Consider the following 22,264-nt stretch of genomic DNA (forward strand, 5'->3'; position numbering starts at 1 on the left):
AAACAGGTTAGATACAAATAATATGAAAATCTATTATTTAATTGATGACACAACAAACACCGAACATAGAATAGCATAACAGTACAAAGTGACAATAATTGGGGACAAGTGACTCTTGCCGTAATGTTTTAAAATAATAGAATCGTCTACTGTGACCTCACGTCCGGTGTGACGCCGCTGCCAGGAAATGCACGGGCGAGCTTGAAGAAAGAAACAACAGAAAGGGTGGAAGACGACATGGCTGAACTGTCACTGTACCTCACAAACGTCAATGTATCTCTAGGACAAACCATGGATACAGACAAGGTACAAATAAAGATGACGGAGTTATCGTGGAATTAAACGTTGTTTGACTAATGTAGCACAGTCGATTATGCATGATTCTACTTCCTTGTTCGTTTCATTGTTGCTGAACAAGTTTGTTGGTACACATGTGATGTCATGTGTAAATGTAATAAATTATGTTTTCTCTACGTTATTAAATGATAACATTGGACTTATGAATATATGACATTTTTAATTATTAATGAAATACTACCTATCAATCTGACAATTGCATTAGATGTGCATTTCACATCAAATCGTCGTGGTAATGTGTCATGTATGAATATAATGAATAATGAATGTTTTACGTTGATTGAAATCATTCCATTAGTATTATGTGTAGGGTTAGGTAAATGAAATGCTATGAATCCCATAATGGCATCCTTTTGAAATTCATGTATAAAAAGCACACGTTTGTAAACCATGGCATGGTAATTTGTCTTTCTTTTGGTTTAGAGCGCTACGGTGGTGAAAGACTTTGAAAATGTGGAACTTGGAGATCTTGGGAAAAAGCCAGCCAAGATTCCTCGCAGAACAATCTACTTTGCTAGTGGTGAAACCATGGAGGAGTACAGTACAGATGAGGAAGAAGAGGAAGAGCCACAGCTAAAGAACACTTCAGTTGATTCTGTAAGTGACATTAAATCAAAATTTGCACATTTTTTTGTTACTTGTTAAATATGAACAACATTAGGCATGTAGTGAATTAGCTTCTCTGATTTTAGTCAAAGCTGACCTGGGGTCCATACTTCTGGTTCCAAATGTGGAGAGTGGCCACCTCTACCATCTCAGGTAATGAAATAAATGAATCTCTGTCCAGTCTATGGTAAATAATACTATGCAATCGCATACAATTTATTCAAGTTTGTGAGTGGTTGGTGTTTTTTTTTGTTTTGCAATCTCAGTTTGTGACTATCTTGGTGAAAGAATGGCATCGATGCTGGGAATCACCACACCAAAATATCAGTATGCAATTGATGAATACTACAGGATGAAGAAAGAGGTATGTGCAGTTTGTGCACTGTATTAATGAACAATGTTTTTAATGCAAAACATATATTATGTTAGTATTTGTTGTACAACTGACAAATGAATGCTAATAGGAGGATGAGGAGGAGGAAGAGAACCGGCTCTCTGAGGAGGCAGAGCGTCATTTTGACGAGCAGCACGGTCAAGAGAGCCAGCATCCAAAGATTGAGCAACCAGAAGCAACTGCTTCTTTTGTGAATGTGACCTTTGAACTTGAACAAGAATCCCATACGACATCTGATGCCAATAAAGTGCCTGCCCCTATTCCCTCCTAAAATACTGTTCACATCATTGAGCTCATCAAGACAATTTGACCTTATTTATAGACCATAGGTACAGTGTTTGGTAGTTTTCTTTTTCAGAATGTTTATCATATATGAAGTTGACAATTGAAGTCATATTCATGAAGTTAACAACTGAATGTGAAGGTAACAAGCTGTTTATGCATAGCTGACAATAGTTCCTCTTTGAATGCAAGCCTTTTTTATTACAAAACATTTCTAAAATAAACACATTAAACCACATTAAACAAGTCGCTTTTTGAAAAGATCTTACTGCAATGATCATACATTTTGCTATTATAAACACTTAAAAAGCCAACTAAACACTATCAACTGCATGGATCATCAACCCTGAAAGTGCTGTCAATATTAGACCTAATATCTATTTCATTTCATTTTTTATATTTTTCTGTGTTTCTTTTGATGTTTGGAGTTGTTGACAACGGTGTACGTGTTCATATGGGAACCACTTTGTTTGAATAGATCATACCATTTTTATTTTTAACCAAATACTCATAAATGTATGCTATAACTATCATGGCACATTTAGGAATTTAATTTCTTTCTAAAAAAACACAAATGCATTTCATTTAAGAAAACTGTATAATTTATTTGTCAATAAAAAATTGTATTACATAAAAGAAAACACACCCACTTTTAAATAATGTAGGTGAATAAAATACAATCCTTTTGTACATAATATTACCTAATAAACACTTCAATATACAACCGAGCTATTCTATATTTTTCTTGTCCAGAGTAACAGTTGGTCTCAAAGCACAATTAATTTGATATATGAAATTCTGTCATGTGTCATCCAAATCAGCTGTATTGCTGTCCGTGTCATTAGCCACCAGCACCTCTCTATTTTCATAAGTCCAGAAACCATTGAGATCAATAAGAATACTTGTGACTGTATCGCCCTGTCCACTGTTCACTAGGTCCTGTAGGGTGATCTTGTAAGGATCCTTGGGTTTAACCATATCAAAGATTTCATCCTGTATACATATGAATGCAAATCATAATCTGCTGATGGCAATACCGGAATTATATTTTCCACATAAATTGTCCACATAATGTAATATACAGAATTTAAAAAGCTAAATTCATTGTACCTTAACATCCTGAAAAGAAACTGGCTCTTGTCCGTGGATTTTCATCTGTTCCTGAATAGCCTGATATTACACAAACCAGTAAACGTCACTTAAAGATTTCAGATTTACCAATAACTCACTTTAAATAACTCTTTATGTGATTCTATCCAGCGTATGTCCAGCATATATACTGGATGCTACGTTAATCCTTTCAAACTGTTTTCTTACCCTGAAAAAGTAGTTGAGGGCAAAAACATTGAGGTATCCTTTGTTTTCCATGTCCAGCAGTTTGAAAATATACTGGAGGGCCGCGGGTTCTTTTCTGTTCTCCAGAGCCAGCACAAAGTCTAGATAGGTTTTATAGTCCTAAATGGGGGTGTTGAAAACATGTGAATACATGACTCAAGAGACTCAGGAAATACATACAGTAGTTATGTTTTTAGATGAGAAATGTTGGAAAAGATGAATTGTCTGTATAACATGTTGTGCTTTGGATGAACATTACCAAGTGACAAACATCTACATCAGTTTCTACAGATTGAAAGTGATGAAGTATGAAGGTTTTACCATTTCACCATCGTAGGTAAGGCATTCTTGGTAGACACGGTCTAGGAAAACACTAGTTAGAGTTCCTGTGCCATAGCGAGATAGTTCTTCCTGACTGAGCATTCCATTGTGGTCCTTATCGAGGTTAAGGTACTGACCTGTCAACATGGTTACAGTATGAATATGTTATGGTCAGACATCAAAAACAAGCAACAGTTGCTTAAATTATAAAAAGCTTTTTACTTTTGCAGTCTGTATAACAAAGATATTTATGTATTCTGCAGGCATACCATAAACTCGAAGGGCAGAAGGTGCAGAAAACCAGTTGGACTCCTGACTATCTTTTGACAGCTCCTCATCTCTAAGCTGTAATATAAAACGTTACATTTAAAAAAAATGTAAGATCAGCTACAGACTATATGAGTTTTATAGGTTTACTTGAGCAAGAATTCAAGGACTACCTCAAGTAGGTCATCCAAGAAACTGCAAGCCAGGATGTCCTGAATCTTTATTTTCCCTATAGATAGAAAAACAGATGCATTATCATTACAGCTCTTACCAGGTCAAAATCTAAAAAACATCTGAATGTAAAATTAACAGCATACATGGTACGTACCAGTGTGCAGTGGATCAAGGAAAAAGAAGAACTTTCGGACAGCTGTGCAAACATAGAACGAATAGAAGGATTTCTCCAAGCCATCCAGTTGTGGGAGTGTGGGAATCAACTCTAGAATATAATTTTCTAAATCCTACACAAAAACACAGGCACACATTGTTTATATGAATTAAAAGCTCAAGTCGATTGTTTTCCTCTTAAGTAAATATTATAAATGTATACTGTGTTTCTGGGGGTGGAATGAGATTACTTACTGATTCACGAAGATAACCCTGACCTGCTACATCATAAAGACTTAAACCAATCCTGGTCTGGTGGAGCCACACTAACAGAGATTTAATGCAGATTAATCCATGATCCACCTTTATATTATGTTCAGAATAACTAAAAGACTTTCAATAATAATACCATGACCTCATAATATAGGAATGCAGTAAGATCTATAACTACCTTTTCTCATGACATAGTTGAAAAACTGCATGATTGATATCCGCCCATATGGATCATTATGAAGCAGTTTGGCGTAGACTCTAGCCGTGAAGAACAACCTACATGGGTGTGAGGATTGAGAAGGAAAGAGCTCGCTGAATTAAATACACTTACCACCAAATAATGTAGTTATTAGCATGCCTTACTCAGGGTTATAAATTAAAATTATTCATCCGCCAAAATCGAATTATTTTGTGATTCACTTACTTGCATTTTGCACCTGCTTTTCCTCCAACCTTTAGAAAACTCTCATAACTGATCATGGCCTCATCGCCTGATGTGGGTGGCACTTGGTGTTTATCAAGCAGAAACCAAAGATTCTGTATGAAGAAAATTTGTATTATGAGTATCAAAACTAAAACAACTAAGTCTATACACACTATACTACATGTAATCACAAAACTAAAACTGGGTTGAGTCAAAATACTCTCTTACTTGTAACTCCTCATTATCCAGCAGTTCGCGGCTCTTCCTCTGAAGAAACACTGCCCTTGACTCTTCTCGGAGCTTCTGCAGCAAGACTTCATCTTCTGCAGGGAGCTGACATGAAATATTGTGAAACATATATTATATATACATATATAGGCGCTTGTCGAGCCATTGCTTCCATGAGGTATTTTGGAAAGGTTATGATCTTTCGTAACATTTGTAATATAATGTAAAAGACCACAGCCACTGACACTATACTATACAGTCTATTCCTTTCACTCATTGCTAAAAAGACCCAAACAACTCACTCTGTAGTAGAATCGCGGGATGTGTTTAAATGAGTTGCTTTCATTTCGACCCCCTTTCCATTCGGTATAATATTTAGTGAACAGTTGTGTTTCCTCCGCTGTCTTCTCTTCGTCCGTCCTGTCATCTAGTCAAACATCAGGATGGAATTTTTACACACATTATCAATCTACATTCATGACTAAGTCAGTAACAAATTGTCATTTATTAAATGCATCGTAACAGGTTTTATTTGTAATTGTAATTGCTTTATTTGTATAAGAAATTCACCACTTCAAACATATACTGTCTTCCCCTATGTTATGTTATGTAACTTAAGTTATGTTTACACTTTCAAAAATGAATATTTATATAGCTTTTGCATATAAACATGTTCGTTTCACTGTTTAATTTGTAGTAAGTAACTGCGGTTTCTATAAAACAGTTAAACAGTTTCCAAACAGACATAAATAAGAGTCCCGAAAATTGTGGATGAATCCACAATATTTCCACCCAAATAACAGCTACTTCAACTTGTGTAACTATAGCAAAACCAAAGTAATTGTGTTAAACAAGTCTTTAAAAAACAATTGACCGAAACGTGTCCACTAACTGACCAGATTTCAATTAACATCTATGAAGTTCCTGCCTAACTAGCTCGCTAGCATGTCATTATTTTACCTTTGTTAGCAGAGGCGAGACGTCTTTTGAGTATATCCTTCCAATGTGCAGTTTTGTCGTTGGCCATCACTAACTTTATCTCATTATAATATTTTTACGAAAATGGATTAAAAATGTCAAATATTTTTAGGGTGTTTACGTTTCCTAGACCCCTTGACAACTATTTTCGCCGGTGAGTGACGTGCAGGCGCGTTTACGTCATCACGAAGCGACAGCGGACTCGTGAATGGCTGCTCACGCTGACATGTAAATGGTTTCTGTTTAGGATTTGAGACCTTTTATAAGATCATGTAAGTTGTATGTTTTTGTTCAGAAAGCTGATAACTGTATTCTATAAATACACAATTGTATTTATTTTTTTCTCGTGCGTTTATCAGTCTGATAACAGACATTTATTTAGCAGATGAGTTACTGAAAATTCAACTTTATATGTGTCAATACGAGATAGACCAACTAAATATCACTTTATATACTTATTGGGCTTGTGGGTTGTGTTTTCGTATGTCCCACTTTGAAGTAAATTAAATAACAGAGCAATGACCTTTTGAGACAAGTCAATAATTATTGTATAGAGAGTTATTTTTGTTCAGAGTTAAAAAGATTCAGACAGGGCAATGGGGTCTCTTGTGATGTTAAACTCAATGACTTGTGTAAAACATTTCTGCACGTGGGTTGGCAGCCCTGTATTCATCAGACATGCTTTAGCGGGTTCTCCAAAATCTAACATTTTGTACACTGTCAGATTTATCATTGAGCCAAAGTTTCACAGCACAAAGGGAGATAAACAGGCACAATCGTACAACAGAACTCCTAAAGAAAAATGTTCAACTTTGAGAGCAAGACCTGCATTCCCCAATTCAGTATTCACAGCTGGCACAGCCAGAAGAACCGCCGAATATCTAAAAAGGCGAGCTGGGCCGGATGCAGAAGGCCCGTCAAATAATACCTCTGATAGACAAAGAGGGTCTTCAAAGGTCCCCGTCCCTCCTCATCCACTGACCACATCAGAATGGGCGAAATTAAAAGAGGCTTCCGCGAAACCTGATCGATTTGCTATACAAATGATGGAGGGACTTCTAGCACACAGAGCAGATGTCAACATTGCCAAATCTCTCTTGTCCTACGAGGCTCTGGAAAAAGGCACCTTGTCCTATGAGCTGCTTTTGAGGTACCTCACACTGTGTGTCAAGGGTGGGCATCACTCTGAGGTTTTTGACACTTATGACATCATGAGGTCTTGCTTTAAGACCCTCGACACCGGAGCCTCTTCCCTTTTTGTAAAAGGTTTCAGCCAAACGGAACGCTGGAGGGAGGCACTCGTCGTGTTGGAGGTAATGAAAAAGGCCCTCCTGCCATCTCCAGGAAACTACGGTGATGTCATCGCTGGAGCAGCTCTTCACGGTGATACAGACACAAGCTGGATGCTGTACGACGATCTTCTGGATCAAGGTCTCACTCCACATCAGGACACATGGCAGTGTCTGTTTCAGAGTGGCATCGGTGAGCGTGAACATGAAGACAAGCTCCTTTCTATTCTGTCATATATGAGAGATAATCAGATTTACCCAGAGGAGCCGCTGGTTAAAGCTATTAAAGCATGGTTTGAGAGGTAATTGTTTGGATTTTAATTATGAGTTTTTACTATTTCAGATCTTCATTGTAACAGTTTCTTTTTCTGTCTGCAGTTTACCAGATCAAAAATGGAGTGGGAGATTCTCATCCGTGGCCCCTAGGTATTCATTTTTTTTATTTTCACAATACATAAAGAGTCGGGTGGTGGCAGGTAGGGCACAGCTGAAAGGTTGATATCAGGCCCTGGGTGGGTCTGGGGGTGGCAGAAGCCAGGCAAAACAAATCAGTCATCATAAATTCATCCTCACCTAGTTTAAAACCTGTATGACTCTTTCACCTGTGGAACAAATTACTCAGCCACTCGGCCATAACTCAGACATCTCATATTAATCTTGAGTACTTACAGAATGGTATCTCACCCTTCAAATACCCACAGTCTTTAGTTTGATCACATTTATAGAAGACGGATACAGACGGAGAATAGTCCAATATGGGACTAAGAAAAGTTGTTACGTAACGATTTGTTATGTTCTGAAAAAACTTTCCGAAACCTGTACGAACACTCGGGGAAGTGAATCGAGCACAGAAATACTACATAATACATCCAACTTGTTTTTTGACAAGTTGACCATGTTAAGTATGAGAAGACATTATAAGTATCAGAATGCATGATACATATTTAAGATAATTCAATTTAGGTGGCAATATCTTGTGTTTTAGTGGAGAGTGCATAAATTGCAAGGCACCGCTGGAATCCATTCAGCTTACTAAGGAAGAGTATGCCCAGCTGAAGGATAGAGTGATGAAGGATGTGATCGAGGGAAAGGACATCTTCAACAAAACCACTCCAGAGGTCTGTGTCTTACATCTCTCTAACAGAGCCATCAACAAATTAAGTTTCTTCTTAAACTCCACTAGATGGCGATAGTGTCGAACATCTTGACTTCAACTACACATATTCATTACCATATACAAAGTGCCATACTTGGTTTCTCATTTTGTATTATTTAATCTTATCTAAAATAAATCATCAATTTACTTGCATGTAAATAAAACAATCTCAAACGAAAGCTGAACCCAACCAGCCTGATTTCAAATCTCTTTTAGATTATTTTCCCACTTCTAAAAAAAAAAGGATTTATTTTGTCGTGTAAAAAAACTAGCAGCATGCTTCAGCTACGTGATACATCGTGTAGCCATCCAGGATTAGATGTTCCATGCAGTTTTAAGTTCTCTCAAATGGACACTACCCCTGAATTAGATAATGTTGTTGTCTGGAGGGCTGCTTTTTCTGGCTGTGGGATCTATAGATGTCAAAAGCATGTGATCCTGCACAGTTCCACATTTAGATATGATGTAGGGGCTTTCCAACACATGTGTCTGTGGGTCCCCCAGTTTAGAAAGCTCAGAAAAGCTGTCCAACCAGAGACACAAGGTCACAAGGCAAACAGCTCCTCTGAAATTCCATTTCCCAGAGAGAATAGTCACGTCTGTTTGCAAAATCCATTCTCGCGCATCGGATGTGCATATGATTTCTGAGCGCTGTTTCGTAAAAGGATATTTTTGTACCTCTAGGAAAAACAAAGTACTTTGCATGGCCATAAACAATCTCTAATTTGGTTTTGCACATGATCGATTTTGAGACGCAGCTATTGCCCGGGCGCATATGTGCTGTAGTAAAGCAGCACAATGGGGTTTTACATTTCTCTCCTCTCACATGAGTGACCGTGGAAAGTCCCTGCTTGCTTCTGTCTGCAGCTCTGCGTGGACTTCAGCCCCCTGCCATCAACGCCGCAGCGCTTTATGAAGTGAAACCAGCGCAGGCCAGTTATACACCCGCGCTCAATTCTCTGCAGAAGTGTTTAACAGCCCTTGGCTTTGTGCAGAAGTTTTGCATTTCAAAGATAAAACACACAGTTGTGCTGCTTTTGGGTGGGCGGGTGAGATGAAAACAAGGTGTGACAGCAAAGCTTTATTTATATGTTTATACTGCCTATACTGAACAGTACATATGAAAATAAAGAGACCATTCCAAATGTTTATTTAAGCAGCATTTCTAAATGCATTAAGGCCAGTCCAGTGTCTGTTCAATTTCAACAAAACCAAAATAACCATCAGCAACGTGAAAGACTGAATCATGACAAGACACATGAAAATGGTGGTTATCACATGTAAAAAAACTATTTGAACTCTTCCTAAATGCATGTGCAAATATTACTGATAAACTTGCTTCTTTGTAGTGTTTGAGGTCTGAAAAACTGGTTTCTCCAGTTAGAATTTTCAGCAAATTAATGCAAATAGAAACAATGCAGAGGCTTTTATCCAAGCGACTTACATCGCTATTCTATCCTATACATTTATACATAGGTATTTACAATCCCCTGGGATCGAACCCACAACCTTGCGTTGTTAACGCTACAGGAAAGAAAAACTGAAAAAAAAAGAATTTGTTTCTTAATTTTCCATGGCTGTACACTTACGCATGTGTGTGTTTTATCAATTACTCTTTTACACATCAGGGGATCGGTCGGGGATTTTAAATGCGGTCAGTGTTTATTTATACGCTGCATCTATTTTAACGCTTTAGCTCTTTAATTCAAGTGAAACTTGCAGGTTAACATTTCAAAAGTCCCTTCAGTTTTAACTTTCAAGAGATTCAGAAGGAGCTTGAGGCAAGCCTGTTTTTCCTGTTTCAATACAAGTGTGGTATTTTAATTTATCCTAACCAAGAAAAGTACAGTCCTAGCCAGATGCCTTTTCATGTACGTCTGCCGTGGGGCACGATGTGGTTTCAACGAACACCAGCTCCTAATAATACATTTTTTCTCCGTCTATTTTTAATTGGCTGCCTTTAACCTTATTGGAACTTCGTACACGGTTTAAACTGTGCAAGTGCTTTTGAGAGTTAAAGAAGTGTTGGTACGTTTATTTTACAGCTGAATCACTCCAGGGCTGCACGAGGCTGTTTCGATTGTTTCCTTCAAATGCCATTGTGAATAAACAGAGAAAGAACAAGTTTACAAAGATCACCGTCGGATCTAGATGAAACTTGTTTTCAACGTGCTTATTCACTGGAACACCCATTGTAGGTACACAAAGTTCTCCATGGCGAACTGGTACGGCATACACGTGACCTCTTGACACCATTGGGGAATCCCCAGCTTTGCTGTTCCCACTCAACCTCACATGGTCACGAGTGCAGGCCAATCATAACAAAACACAGTAATAATACACTCACTTTGTAAGACCGTAGCTGTTGAGATTTTATTCCATGTGCATTGTTAAAGCCATAATATGGCATATTGTTTTGAATCGTTTCATTCCATGCTGGGAGCGCAAACCTTATCCAAGTGCTCGAAGTCCTACTGTCTACCACCAACCGCTAACCCCCCTACCAAAACCAAGAAGGAATTCCCCAAATATTCAGGCCCCTTCCCCCTCCGGCCTCTTGGCTTTCATCCCTCCCCCACTCTCCCTACAGACGTAGTTACATTTTTTCGCTCTAGTTCGTGAATTGCTCAAAGTTATGTTGTTCTGAATCAATTTGTACTTTTACGTGCCGCAAATGCAAAAAGAGACGTTTGAAAGAATGTTGATATTGCAATCTTTTTTCCTGTGCAATGAAAGTGAATGGGGACTGGGGCTGTTGCTCACAAACGTCCTTCATAACATCTTCTGTTTTCTCCAATTTCACGGAAGAAAGTCATACGGGTTTGCAGCAAGAAGTGTTGTTCTCCCAGTACTCCCCCAATAATGATAACAAAGTGTTCATTTTTAGGGGCGCTGTGCCTTTAGATGCATATCACGCATGCAATGTAGTTGCAATCAATCGTTCCTTATTAGATGTTTTCGCTTTACTCTTTAGTTTTGTTTGCTCGTTGGTTTTAACACTGTGTCCAGGAAAACGTGCATTTAACAGAGGCTTTGTTTATGCGCGACTTGCACTGAGAAAGAGGTTAAAGTTTGCAGTTCCCTCAAAGCATTGAGCTCTAATGTAAGCCTGCCTGGCTTTTTTGATCACACCTCAGTAATCTGCTGATGTTTAGTGCAGTAAAAGCTACTCTTCGGCTTTGTGTCTTTCTTTAATAACACCCTTTGGACAGACAGGTGAAGCTGGAAATTCCCCTGAGATGTTTACACGCACTGCCAAGAAAAAACAACAAAGAGTGAAGGAAGTTTTAGCTTATTTTGAGACCTGAATTGCAAGGGGGCCCTCATTGTGTTATTAAGCAAAACACTATAAAGTGTTTATTTACAGTTGGTCTCGCAGCGGTTCGATTTTTGACACCGTCCATATTAAGAGCAGAATGCATTAAATTGTTTAAAAACAACTTTGTTGTTTTTAAACTGCATACTGTGCCACGTATGCAACACTGGTTGACTTCCTCTTGTGCAATGGGCTACACAACATCAAAGTGAGGAAGTGCAGAGAAGATCCCCCAGACCCCTGCGACAAGCTATTACAAAAGACGACTCCTACTTTAGATCTTTTAACAAGTTGTACTCAAAGCTTCTTGTACAATGTAGTTAACTGCTGTTGATCTCAATAAAATGACAGCCACTTTTTTTTGCAAACCACTTTCATGCCTGGTATTAAGATTGTACAGTAGTGGGCAACAATGATGTCCAACTCTGTAAGGTTTACTCTTCAAATATCTTATTAAAGGGATAGTTCACTAAAAAATGAAAATTCTGTAACCATTTATTCAACCTCAAGTCGTTTCAAACCTGTATAAATGTCTTTGTTCGGTAGAACATAAAGAAAGATATTTGGCGAATCTTTTTTAGCATCTGACTTTTTTGGGGCATCACTGACTAGCACAGTAGGAAACATAATGTTTTTTTTGTTGTTGAATACAAAATAAGATATTTTGAGGAATTTAGAAAAGCAAAAAGTTCTAGGGCACATTTCTGTTTTATGTAAGTCAATGATGTGGCAAAAATGTCAGTTGCTATCATTCTTCCAGCTATCTTTCTTTGGGTTTAACCAAACAAAGAAATTCATACAGGTTTGGAACAGCTCGTTTTGGGTGAACTATCCCTTTAAATATGAAACATTTATCTTTATCAAGTTTATCTTTGAGAAGAATATAAGGAAACATTATAACGTTTTATGTGAAAAGAAACATTCAAACTGCGTTACATAAAGTAAGTGTAATATTATAAAGGCAACATATTGTTTCCAAACCTAAATAGCTCGCTACACTTGTTGAATGTATATAACCAAGAAAATGCATTTTCACTTCTAAAATATTTGTACTGTATACGTTATTGACATTTTCTGGGGACCCTTTACCGCCTGCTGGAGGTACCCCTGCAATAGAGGATCAACAATGTATTTATAACTTGTAAATTGTAGCCAATGCAGTGTTGTGAAATTTATTTATTTTATTTATTGATATACTGGAGTTAAAAATTTTATCATATAAAAAAAGCCTTGCGTGCTCTCCATTTTGAATACTCATCATATTTTGTACCTGCGGGCATTTAATGCAAATAGAGTACAAATATGCCCATCTCTTCTGGCCACTACTATTTGCAGTTTATTTAAATGACCTTGCACAGCACAGAGCCTGTTTTTGTGTAAATTATGTTGTGTCCTTATTGTATTGTCATTGCATTTACTAGCATCAAGTCAAATTCTGTTGTAGTGATTCATCTCAACAATTTATTGGCAGTATTTCAGAATTTAAATAGGATTATCATTTGTTTCCTTATTTGAAGCAACAAAGAGTTAAATCACTCAACTGTATTGTGGTCTGAAGTGGAACAGAATGACTCACAATCAAATCTCGGTCATATGCTGCTATTCATATATAGCACCCATATGATTTTTTCATTGTTTGCATCCACAATTCCATGAATAACCAGATGTTTGTGTGCTGTACAGGAACTGGAAAGCTTTAAGAGCTTTGTGAAACGAAGACCTCCATTTGACGTTGTAATCGACGGTCTTAATGTGGCTAACACTACACCCAAAGCTGCCCACTCTGAAACGGTGAGTGACTACCGTTTGGATGTTCCAAAAAAAGGCCTGGTTTGTCTGTGGTTTTTAAGTGACCTTTTAAATCAGTTAACTGGCTAGACAGTCCACCTACCCTGATTAAAATCTCGTTATTACACGGCTCGTTGGAATGCTTGAATCTGATTGGCCCGTTGCGACATTTACAGTTTCGTTATTCCCAGATAACAACCTCTCAAAACTAATAACACACGGTAACCCAGATTCAGCCAATTATTTTGACAGGTTTTTTTGATTCGTTAAATATAAATATGTTTTTAAATAACATTTATGACATTATATTTACAAATTATTCAACAAAATTGCCTATTCGTGACATTTGAACGTTGTTTCTTACCTTAAAAGTGAAAGTAAACGGCTTTTCCTAGCGGTTAATCTGCATTTGGTAAAAAAGAGCTAATGAAATATTTCTAATTCACATTTCATGTCCAGTTTTTTTCTCATGTGTCAAGTAGCCATGTAATAAGACGGATAATGCACAAGCAGCCAGCTGTTATCGCTGTTAACAACTGGCTGCCTGTACATTATTCCTTACATAATGCACTAACTACCGAAAGGTTAGTATCTTAAACCAGTTTGTTTACCTTTATGCTGGAGTTTTCGACCTAACTATAAGACTCTATGGGTTTTTTTCTGTATAGGGCTTTAGACTAGTCTATACTAAAATAAATGTTAGAGCTGTTTAAACTACTTGCACTTAAACATATCTTAAAATGCATCACTGCCATTGTTTTGCCACAAAATGCACACAATAATGTTGGTCAAACTACTTAAATGTCCCTTATTTAACTAAGACCTGGTCCTGGCTTGATCTAATCCCTATCCAGGAGACCGCCCCTAACAGTTGATTTTAAGAGGTCAAACAAAAAGTGATGCTGTGCCATGAGTTGCACAAGGGGGCGATGTTGAGCGTAGTTCCCATGGTTTTTGTTTGATGCAGATCAAAGGTTGAGGGACAAGCCCCTATGTCTGATAGTTTCCAACCAGCTAGGAAGACCCCCAAACCCATAAAGCCACAGTTACTCATTCCAAAATGGGGAAAGATTAATATCCATGTAATATTACACAACATTATGCATATGTGTCAGACATCAGCCCTCCTACACACTGTAATACGTGGCACCTTGAAGTTACCTGAAGAATCTGTTTAGTAAAACACAAAAAAAAAATTTTGTTACTGTGGTCTGTGTCCACACAAAACTATATGGGGGGGGCCGTGTTGTTTGGCTACCAACATTCTTCAAAATATCTTCAGAAAAAAGGTTTGGAATGACATGAGGATGAATAAATGGAGAAAATCTGTACTTTTGAATTGAATTTAGCCACATATGTTTTGTTATCTGAAAATGTATATTTTTCAGTGCATATATTGATGTCAGTCCAAACCAGCAGAAGCATTTGCATTTATGTATAATCCGTTGTAATAGACAAACAATTTTGCAAGCAATTGTATTATTTTATAAACCCAACACGCCCCATAATCACAAATTGACTCCATAACAATGACATTTCAGTGAAGATAGAGGACACCTCGTCGCCACCTTTGAATTATCAGATTCTTTCTGCATTCTGAGCAGTTCTGAGATATTGAGCTTCAAAGTTTCTGCATTCCATTTGACTTTAGTTTTCCAAAAAAGTCCCAGAATGTACACAATAATGTAAATAAGTTACTTTGTTAACATTAAACATATATCACATGTTGCTGTGCATTCTGTTGTAATAAGAGAACTTTCTTAAACCCTTAGCTTTCTGCCTACTCATCCATGCATGTCACCATGTCACACATTATTACCACCGTACCGCTTGTACAGCACCAGGGGATTTACACTCATTTTGTTATGACTAAACCTAGTATTTTAAGTCCAGCATGTGCCTTATGTGGTCAAGTTTATATTTTGCGTTAACATTTACTCTACTTCCTTGCTAACTGGTGCACTCTGTGAAACAGTATCAACCCTCTTTCTCTGGAAACAAGCGCTCCCTGAGCATTAAAATTAAAACTTAAATTTACCTATCTAGAATTTCTGTTAACGAAATGCGGGCAGGATGTAGAGGAACGTGATATGGAAGGTAAATTCGCTGGTTTAACCAGGAAATTCTTCTCTGGAATTGCTTAAACAAAGGTTACTGCAGGCAGGGCATGATTGTGAAACGAGACAGCATTGTACGCGGTGCTTTCCAGAGTAAGAGAGCAAATGTGTGGCTTACTGTCCACTTCCTTATCATGAATAAGCAGAAAATGATCACACCTGAAGTTCTGCAGGCAGTACTTCCTCATGTCTGAAATAAAAAGAAGGGACTGGAAATCGATCTTTGCATATTTAAACTCTAAGTGTGACATTTCACTTAATTACAGGTTGGCTCTATATATATATAGAGGGTTGGTGGATGTGTAATTGGATAATGACATTTTAATACGAAAGTATATCTCGACTATTAAACTATTAAACTCAGTTGCAACAGACGGATCTTACATTGTACTTTTTGTTTGTTGTGTTTATGCATTAAATTTATGCATGATATAATGGTCAGACTTTATGTATTAATATTATGTTTATTATGTACATGAACTACATTCATTCATGCATCTGGCAGACGCTTGTATCCAAAGCGATTTACATTGCATTACACTTGACATTTGTTTCTAAGTATGTGGAATGGCATTGTTAGCACCATGCTCTTACCCCCGAGCCACGGGAAACAAAATGTTTTATATGTTAACATAAATGAATACAAAATGAACAAAAAACAAAGAAAGAATAATTCTCTCTTCTCGATGCATCCACAAGTCATTAAGAATAAATAATAAATGCTGTAATGTTTATGTTGCTGCTTGTTTGTTCATGTTAACTAATTAATGAGACCTTAATGTAACGCTGTTCTAAATATTAGAAAACACTTTTGTATAATATGTATTTTAAAAAGAATCTCCAAAAACTCCTGAAAAAAATGACATGCTACATAAAAATAATAATCTCATACGGTATATCGCGTATGCAAGCATATGTTCTCGATTCTGAACTATTTACAGAAGATATTTTTAGCACACAGTTGGTTGTAACCTTTAAATAACGTGTTTGCATTTGTAAATCTGGGGTATCGGAAAAACAACTTCCTGCGTAATCAGGAAACTCCCCCTCTCATGGTCTCTGCGTAAGTGGGCGCCACAGAAGCAGGGTTTTAACAATGTGAGCAAAAATATTTTCCCTACAGCTGACTCTCTCACGGCGTCTAATTCATAAGTAATGCCAAGGGAAATTCCTCCAAAAAGGTTCTGACATATGCAGCTTACTTCCTAGAGAACACGATGAATGAACAGATCTTTCATTCATAAAAAAACATCATTTAATGAATGTCCCCATTAATGTCTAATGTTTGAAACCGTAAAAGGTCACAGAGGGTGTGTGTGTTATCTCCGCAGTTGCTGGAAGTTATCTCCGAGCTGGAACAGCAGGGTCTGAACATCCTGGTCCTTGGTAGAAAGCACATGCTACGACCTTCCTGGAACTGGGACAGACAAAATATGAACAAGATTAAGCAGAAAGCTCACTGCTTCTTCACAGAGAACATGTTAGTGTCATACTTTTCTTCACTTATGAACAGACATACACACTTCCAAAACCTAGTGAGCTGGTCTCACAAAGTGGACTAAAAGGCTGAGCTAACATGATTAAATACATTCTTTTGGCTAGAGCATAGATCTTTAGTAGAAATGACAATCCCAGAATGCATTGCAACAAGCTCAGTGGGCCAAACCCACCAAGATGTCAAATACTTCACATTTTAGTCTATGGTGTATTATGTGATGCTGTCTGTATAGGGTGTTTAAAACCAGTCACCTATGATTTTTTATTTCAGTTTGCACGTTGCAGCTCACATGCTCACGTCAAAAATGTGCTACTGATGCACAAACTGAATGCTTCCCCTCTCTGCTCGAGACAATGACCTCATTCGCTGAGCATTTTAATAGTGTGCTGTTTTTCATCCTGGATAACTGCCACAGATCTGAGGATGACCCGTTTCTGCTGTATGCTACTTTGCACTCGGGCGACCACTGTAATTTTCTGAGTCGCGATCTGATGAGAGATCACAAGGCCTGCTTTCCAGACAGCATCACCAGACGCCTCTTCTTCAAGTGGCAACGTGGTCATCAGATGTTAATCAGTCATTACACCCCAGGAAAACGGGTCCGGTTTCAGGTAGGTTTAGGATTTGGGGATTTCCAACAGTTGATAAGTGTTTTTTAGGAACTGAAGTGAGGTCATATGATGATGTTTTTCAGAGGATCGCCACTTATGACACCATCGTACAGACAACTGGCCTCTCCTGGCACATTCCGTACGATGAGATCGGAGGGAATAGAGCTACGTATGAAGTGCCTCAGAATTGGCTCTGTCTTACACAAGAACATTAAGGGTTTGGTGCACTTAGCCTGCAAAATATGTAAAAATAACATCGACAAAAAAAATTAAATGTTTATAAAAAATGTCCTTTGGTTTCTTCTTTATTATTAACTTTTTTCCAGTATACATATATTGTATTTTAAAAGTATTCTTTTTTTATATATGGTTTATATTTATATCAGGAACAGTGCTTTTATTTATATTGTAGCATTTAACAGTGTGACATTGGCTGAAAATAACCTCGAAAATTCCTGTAGGAACATTCACTAAAACACTCATTCGAGAACTTTCCCTGATTTTTAAAAAGAACACTTTGCATTGTGTTTTGCATTTACATTTCTAAACAAACCATTGTTTTGCACAACAATTAAAAGTCTGACTTTAAACTAATTATGTATCTTGGATTAAACAAACACTCCTTCATGAAACTTTACAGATAAAGTGCTATTTTGGTTTAATTTTCCTCTTTTATATGAAGTAACCCATTACGGGATTAAAACAATCTACGTATTCATTGCAATTTATATTAGGCCTACTATTCTTCACTATAAATGTAATTTATTTTCCTACTCTTACTACAAATGTGACAGTTAAAATTTGGTCACTAAGAGGCAAGAGCAATACTAAGTATTCAAGAATGATTTTAAATGGTGAAAATATTTCAGTTCATTCATCTATTTCAGACTTGTGGGCACACAGTGGGATGAGGTAGGTTGGGGAAGGTCACTTAGCAGTTGCTGGGAATGACTCAAAGAAAAAAAAACGGTTTAGTCCAGTAAATGACTTGCAATGACAAAGATTTTGATACTTTAGACATTTTATTCATTTAATAACATGGAAAATTTCTGTTGAAAGAGAACAAATGTGTTTTTAATCCCAAAAATATATTTGAGATTATCAATATGCATTATAGCTGTAGGTGGGTCGTGGAAAAACGTTTGGAAAACTGCATTTTAAAATTGTAAACCTAAATAAATGAATGTCTTTTGAAAAAAAACGTGGACTTTAAACCCTAATAAAGAAATGCAAAGAGAGAGAGAGGAGACAGCGAGAATAATGAGAGACAGAGATGACATGTTTATATGATAAAACTTGCAAACAATGCATAGAACGTGTCTATAATACAATATCATCAGAATGCAACCTAGTATAGCATAGTATTAAAAGAAGAATATGAGGTTAAGATATTAAATGATATATCAATTGCAGTATATAAGTAAAGACCTTACAAAGAAAGAGAAAAGGAGTAAGATTCACGCATGAGCGCCTCATTAAAGCACGTGAGTGAGACGCGTCATATCACCCGGATGTGAATCTGGAAGCCGGTGTTATCATTTCCGCTGCCAAACTGAACTGCAGTGTGTTTAGCTCTGCTAACAAATTTCATCTTTAAACAGTAAATCCGTCACATTATGTCCCGAGGATCGAGTGCGGGTTTTGATCGGCACATCACCATCTTCTCTCCAGAGGGGAGACTCTATCAAGTCGGTGGGTTGAGACGAAAGTGTTGCTTTATTGAAGCGAAACAATAAATGCTCAGTCATTTTACTCCGTGGTCTGTCTGTAGTTTACGTATTCGTGCAGTGTTCTCGATTGAATTAAAAGCACCCTAACGTAACTCGTGATTGGACGTCATGTTTACATTAATTGACATTTTGACTTTAACTTTGTGCGTTTTTGACTGGTTTCACTTGTACAAACAAACTCAGCTCTGTTCGGTGTACACAGCAATACGCATGCCATTCACTTTCACTTTAATTATGCTTACTAAGCATTCATTTGTGTATTAATGAAAGCCATTATAAAAAATGATATAGACATACTTTGCAATGCTCATATTTAGTCCATGGTGTATAAATTACTCTTTAATTCTGATGATATAATAGTGAACTACTGGACTTTGAGATATACACAAGCGCACAAACACAGCAAGGTTATTTTACTTTAGTAAAGTTTTAATTGAAGTCAACATTATGTTTATTGAAATCATATAAAAATGTATACCTTGAATGCAGGTCGCTTTGGATAAGAAGCATCTGAATTCACAAATGTATATGTTGATGCATTTTTACTCTTATATATTATCCGTTTTTTGTGCTGGAGGCCATTGTTAAGTGTGTGGTCAGATAATGATGGTTGGATTTGTGTTTTATTTTCTGTAGAATATGCATTCAAAGCCATAAACCAAGGAGGTCTCACATCGGTAGCTGTCCGAGGGAAAGACTGTGCAGTTGTCATTACTCAAAGGAAAGTTCCAGTAAGTCCTGGGGATATATAGATATGATATTGCAGTGTTCATATATCCGATGTTAAATTTGAATAAGCGTGTCATGTTCCTTATTCTATCTAGAGAGAATGTTATCATCGATACGTGTTTTTTACTCAAAAATGTTTAATATCTTTTTCTTGTTTATCTTCTCTTCAGGATAAGCTTCTCGATGCGTCCACCGTCACTCATCTATTCAGAATAACAGAAAGCATTGGCTGTGTGATGTCGGGCATGACGGGTAAACTGCTATTTCCCAGCTGAAGTTCCGTTTGAAATGTCTGCATTATCTCTTCTGTATACTGTGATGTTAAACTAGGTTTTGTTTTACACCGCATGAGATGTATTGTGTATCTCTCTGTAGCCGACAGCAGGTCTCAGGTGCAGAGAGCGCGGTACGAGGCGGCTAACTGGAAATATAAATACGGCTACGAGATCCCAGTAGATATGCTGTGCAAGCGTATCGCTGACATCTCGCAGGTGTACACACAGAACGCAGAGATGAGACCGCTGGGTTGCTGTAAGTGAGCAGTTTTTATACGGTGTATGTCAGTGAGATCATGGCAGAAATAAAAATGTTTCTGTAAAATGCACATGCTGCATTTATGTGTGCCTGATAAGAATAATATAGAAGTGAGCCAATCCGAACATACCAGAATTCCTGTTCCTTGTTCAAATGCCGTTGATGGTTCAAACCCTAGAATTAAACTACTGTTTACCCCTGTGTTGTTCAAAACCTGTATATTGACTCTTTCTTATGTGGAACACAAAAGATATCTTGAGATTTTAAGTCAGTGGGGTTACTAACATTCATAAGGGTAAGGAAATAATGAAACAATGTTGATTTCGGGGTGAACTATCCCTTAAATGTTGTCATTTCCTCTCAGGTATGATTGTGGTTGGAGTCGATGAGGAGCTGGGGCCACAGGTCTACAAATGTGACCCCGCTGGCTACTACTGTGGCTTCAAGGCCACATCTGCCGGGGTGAAACAAACAGAAGCCACAAGCTTCCTGGAGAAGAAAGTAAAGAAGAAATTGGACTGGACCTTTGAGCAAACCGTAGAGGTATCACCAACTTGATTTTGCTGTCTTTTGTTTATCCTTTTTAAAGGTTTATCTCGTATTGACCTGTTTTTTGTTTCTTTCATCCTCTTAGACTGCGATAAGCTGCTTGTCTACAGTTCTGGCAATCGACTTTAAACCATCAGAGCTGGAGATCGGGGTTGTGACCACAGAAGATCCCAGGTTCAGGTGAGTTAACATGTTTCATATTGAACAGGATACAGTCTTTACATGCCACCATGAGCTGTAGAGTAAACCACCAAACCATAGCCTAAAAATAGAGAAAATCCCCACTTCTAGAGACCAGTTCTAGGCAGGGGCTTTCATGCTATATATGGTTATCAACTTAATGTTGTGTTATTTAACATTATTACACCATTTAATGAAAAAGGTTGAATTTTAAATATTAATATTCGTTTCTTTTTCAGAATTTTGTCAGAGTCTGAGATTGACACCCACCTCGTGTCCCTCACTGAACGAGACTGAGATCTCTATGTTGGTCTTGTGACATGTTTGAGAATAACTACCATATTCCCTCAATGTTCAGGCCGATTTTTTGCTGTTTATTTAGCTTTTTTCCTGTAATAGAAAAATAAAAACATGTTTTTGGAAACTGTGTTGATTCTTATTAAATATTGTCATGTGTTGATAAATCTGGTGCAAATGATTTTAAAGACTCCAAAATACTTTTCGTTATTTTCCAAGAATTATATTATTCCAAACCAATGACTTTCCTCAGTAGAGCACAAAGATTAAACATTTTTATTTAAAGTCAATGATTTTCAGTCTGCTCCTTGTAAAGTAATATGGCTTCATGTAACTTCAGGGGCCACATGGACTACCTTTTTATAGTGTATATGTAGTTTGCTATATGCTTTTGTGTAGTAACAAAATGTATTCAATCTTATTTTTTATTTATTGTCACCATACAGGAACGGTTCTACCAAAATGTTTTATTCTGTCTTAATTTACTCACCCTGAAGTTGTTCCAAATCTGTATAAATGTCATTTTCTGATGAACGCCAAGAAAGATATTTGGAAGAATGCTTGTAACCAAACAGTTCTTGGCCACCATCGACTATTATAAAATGACTTTATACATTTCTTGGTTCTGGTGTACATAAAAAAAACATATTTTGAAGAATGTTGGAAAAGCAAACAGTT

The 22,264-nt window shown here is 37.2% G+C and overlaps 4 protein-coding genes across 8 annotated transcripts; 3 read left to right on the forward strand and 1 right to left on the reverse strand.

Annotated features, from left to right (window-relative positions):
* The first annotated feature begins 146 nt into the window (after nt 1-146).
* On the forward strand, nt 147-2,366 carry fam177a1 (family with sequence similarity 177 member A1). Its single transcript, XM_079458672.1, has 5 exons — nt 147-306; nt 781-954; nt 1,050-1,116; nt 1,230-1,327; nt 1,428-2,366. Exons 1-5 carry the CDS (start codon nt 238-240, stop codon nt 1,626-1,628), a joined length of 609 nt encoding a protein of 202 aa, XP_079314798.1. The 5' UTR covers nt 147-237; the 3' UTR covers nt 1,629-2,366.
* ppp2r3c (protein phosphatase 2, regulatory subunit B'', gamma) lies at nt 2,222-5,996 on the reverse strand. Its single transcript, XM_079458671.1, has 13 exons — nt 5,775-5,996; nt 5,117-5,241; nt 4,815-4,919; nt 4,587-4,699; nt 4,341-4,438; nt 4,145-4,215; nt 3,891-4,023; nt 3,736-3,791; nt 3,565-3,640; nt 3,296-3,432; nt 2,957-3,094; nt 2,750-2,809; nt 2,222-2,632 (listed from the first exon to the last, which is right to left on the reverse strand). Exons 1-13 carry the CDS (start codon nt 5,839-5,841, stop codon nt 2,441-2,443), a joined length of 1,371 nt encoding a protein of 456 aa, XP_079314797.1. The 5' UTR covers nt 5,842-5,996; the 3' UTR covers nt 2,222-2,440.
* prorp (protein only RNase P catalytic subunit) lies at nt 5,927-18,205 on the forward strand. 5 transcript variants are annotated; one of them, XM_079458670.1, is made up of 8 exons: nt 5,927-6,064; nt 6,636-7,383; nt 7,460-7,507; nt 8,067-8,199; nt 13,237-13,344; nt 16,790-16,938; nt 17,372-17,567; nt 17,651-18,205. In XM_079458670.1, the coding sequence occupies exons 2-8, from the start codon at nt 6,836-6,838 to the stop codon at nt 17,780-17,782; spliced, it is 1,314 nt and encodes a 437-aa protein (XP_079314796.1). In that variant the 5' UTR covers nt 5,927-6,064; nt 6,636-6,835; the 3' UTR covers nt 17,783-18,205. The 5 variants fall into 5 exon arrangements, 4 of the variants coding, with proteins under 4 accessions (XP_079314796.1, XP_079314794.1, XP_079314795.1 ...); XM_079458669.1 differs by having other exon boundaries at nt 5,949-6,064; nt 6,517-7,383; XM_079458668.1 differs by having other exon boundaries at nt 5,930-7,383.
* Nucleotides 18,206-19,028: 823 nt separating this feature from the next.
* On the forward strand, nt 19,029-21,874 carry psma6a (proteasome 20S subunit alpha 6a). The gene is made up of 7 exons (XM_079458181.1): nt 19,029-19,259; nt 19,934-20,028; nt 20,197-20,278; nt 20,402-20,557; nt 20,925-21,103; nt 21,195-21,289; nt 21,529-21,874. Exons 1-7 carry the CDS (start codon nt 19,184-19,186, stop codon nt 21,584-21,586), a joined length of 741 nt encoding a protein of 246 aa, XP_079314307.1. The 5' UTR covers nt 19,029-19,183; the 3' UTR covers nt 21,587-21,874.
* Nucleotides 21,875-22,264: the final 390 nt, after the last annotated feature.

Source organism: Barbatula barbatula (genome assembly GCF_947034865.1).
Source record: "Barbatula barbatula genome assembly, chromosome: 6".
Lineage (NCBI taxonomy): Eukaryota > Metazoa > Chordata > Actinopteri > Cypriniformes > Nemacheilidae > Barbatula > Barbatula barbatula.

Coding starts and splice junctions, on each gene's coding strand:
- fam177a1 (XM_079458672.1), top strand. CDS start 238: ATGGCTGAACTGTCACTGTACCTCACAAACGTCAATGTATCTCTAGGA. Junction 307..780: donor AAACCATGGATACAGACAAG/GTACAAATAAAG, acceptor CTTTTGGTTTAG/AGCGCTACGGTGGTGAAAGA. Junction 1,117..1,229: donor GGCCACCTCTACCATCTCAG/GTAATGAAATAA, acceptor TTGCAATCTCAG/TTTGTGACTATCTTGGTGAA.
- ppp2r3c (XM_079458671.1), bottom strand. CDS start 5,841: ATGGCCAACGACAAAACTGCACATTGGAAGGATATACTCAAAAGACGT. Junction 3,433..3,564: donor TTCTGCCCTTCGAGTTTATG/GTATGCCTGCAG, acceptor CCATGTTGACAG/GTCAGTACCTTAACCTCGAT. Junction 3,095..3,295: donor TTACCTACGATGGTGAAATG/GTAAAACCTTCA, acceptor ACCCCCATTTAG/GACTATAAAACCTATCTAGA.
- prorp (XM_079458668.1), top strand. CDS start 6,389: ATGGGGTCTCTTGTGATGTTAAACTCAATGACTTGTGTAAAACATTTC. Junction 8,200..13,236: donor TCAACAAAACCACTCCAGAG/GTCTGTGTCTTA, acceptor TGTGCTGTACAG/GAACTGGAAAGCTTTAAGAG. Junction 17,568..17,650: donor GAAAACGGGTCCGGTTTCAG/GTAGGTTTAGGA, acceptor GATGTTTTTCAG/AGGATCGCCACTTATGACAC.
- psma6a (XM_079458181.1), top strand. CDS start 19,184: ATGTCCCGAGGATCGAGTGCGGGTTTTGATCGGCACATCACCATCTTC. Junction 20,029..20,196: donor TTACTCAAAGGAAAGTTCCA/GTAAGTCCTGGG, acceptor TCTTCTCTTCAG/GATAAGCTTCTCGATGCGTC. Junction 21,290..21,528: donor ACAGAAGATCCCAGGTTCAG/GTGAGTTAACAT, acceptor TTTCTTTTTCAG/AATTTTGTCAGAGTCTGAGA.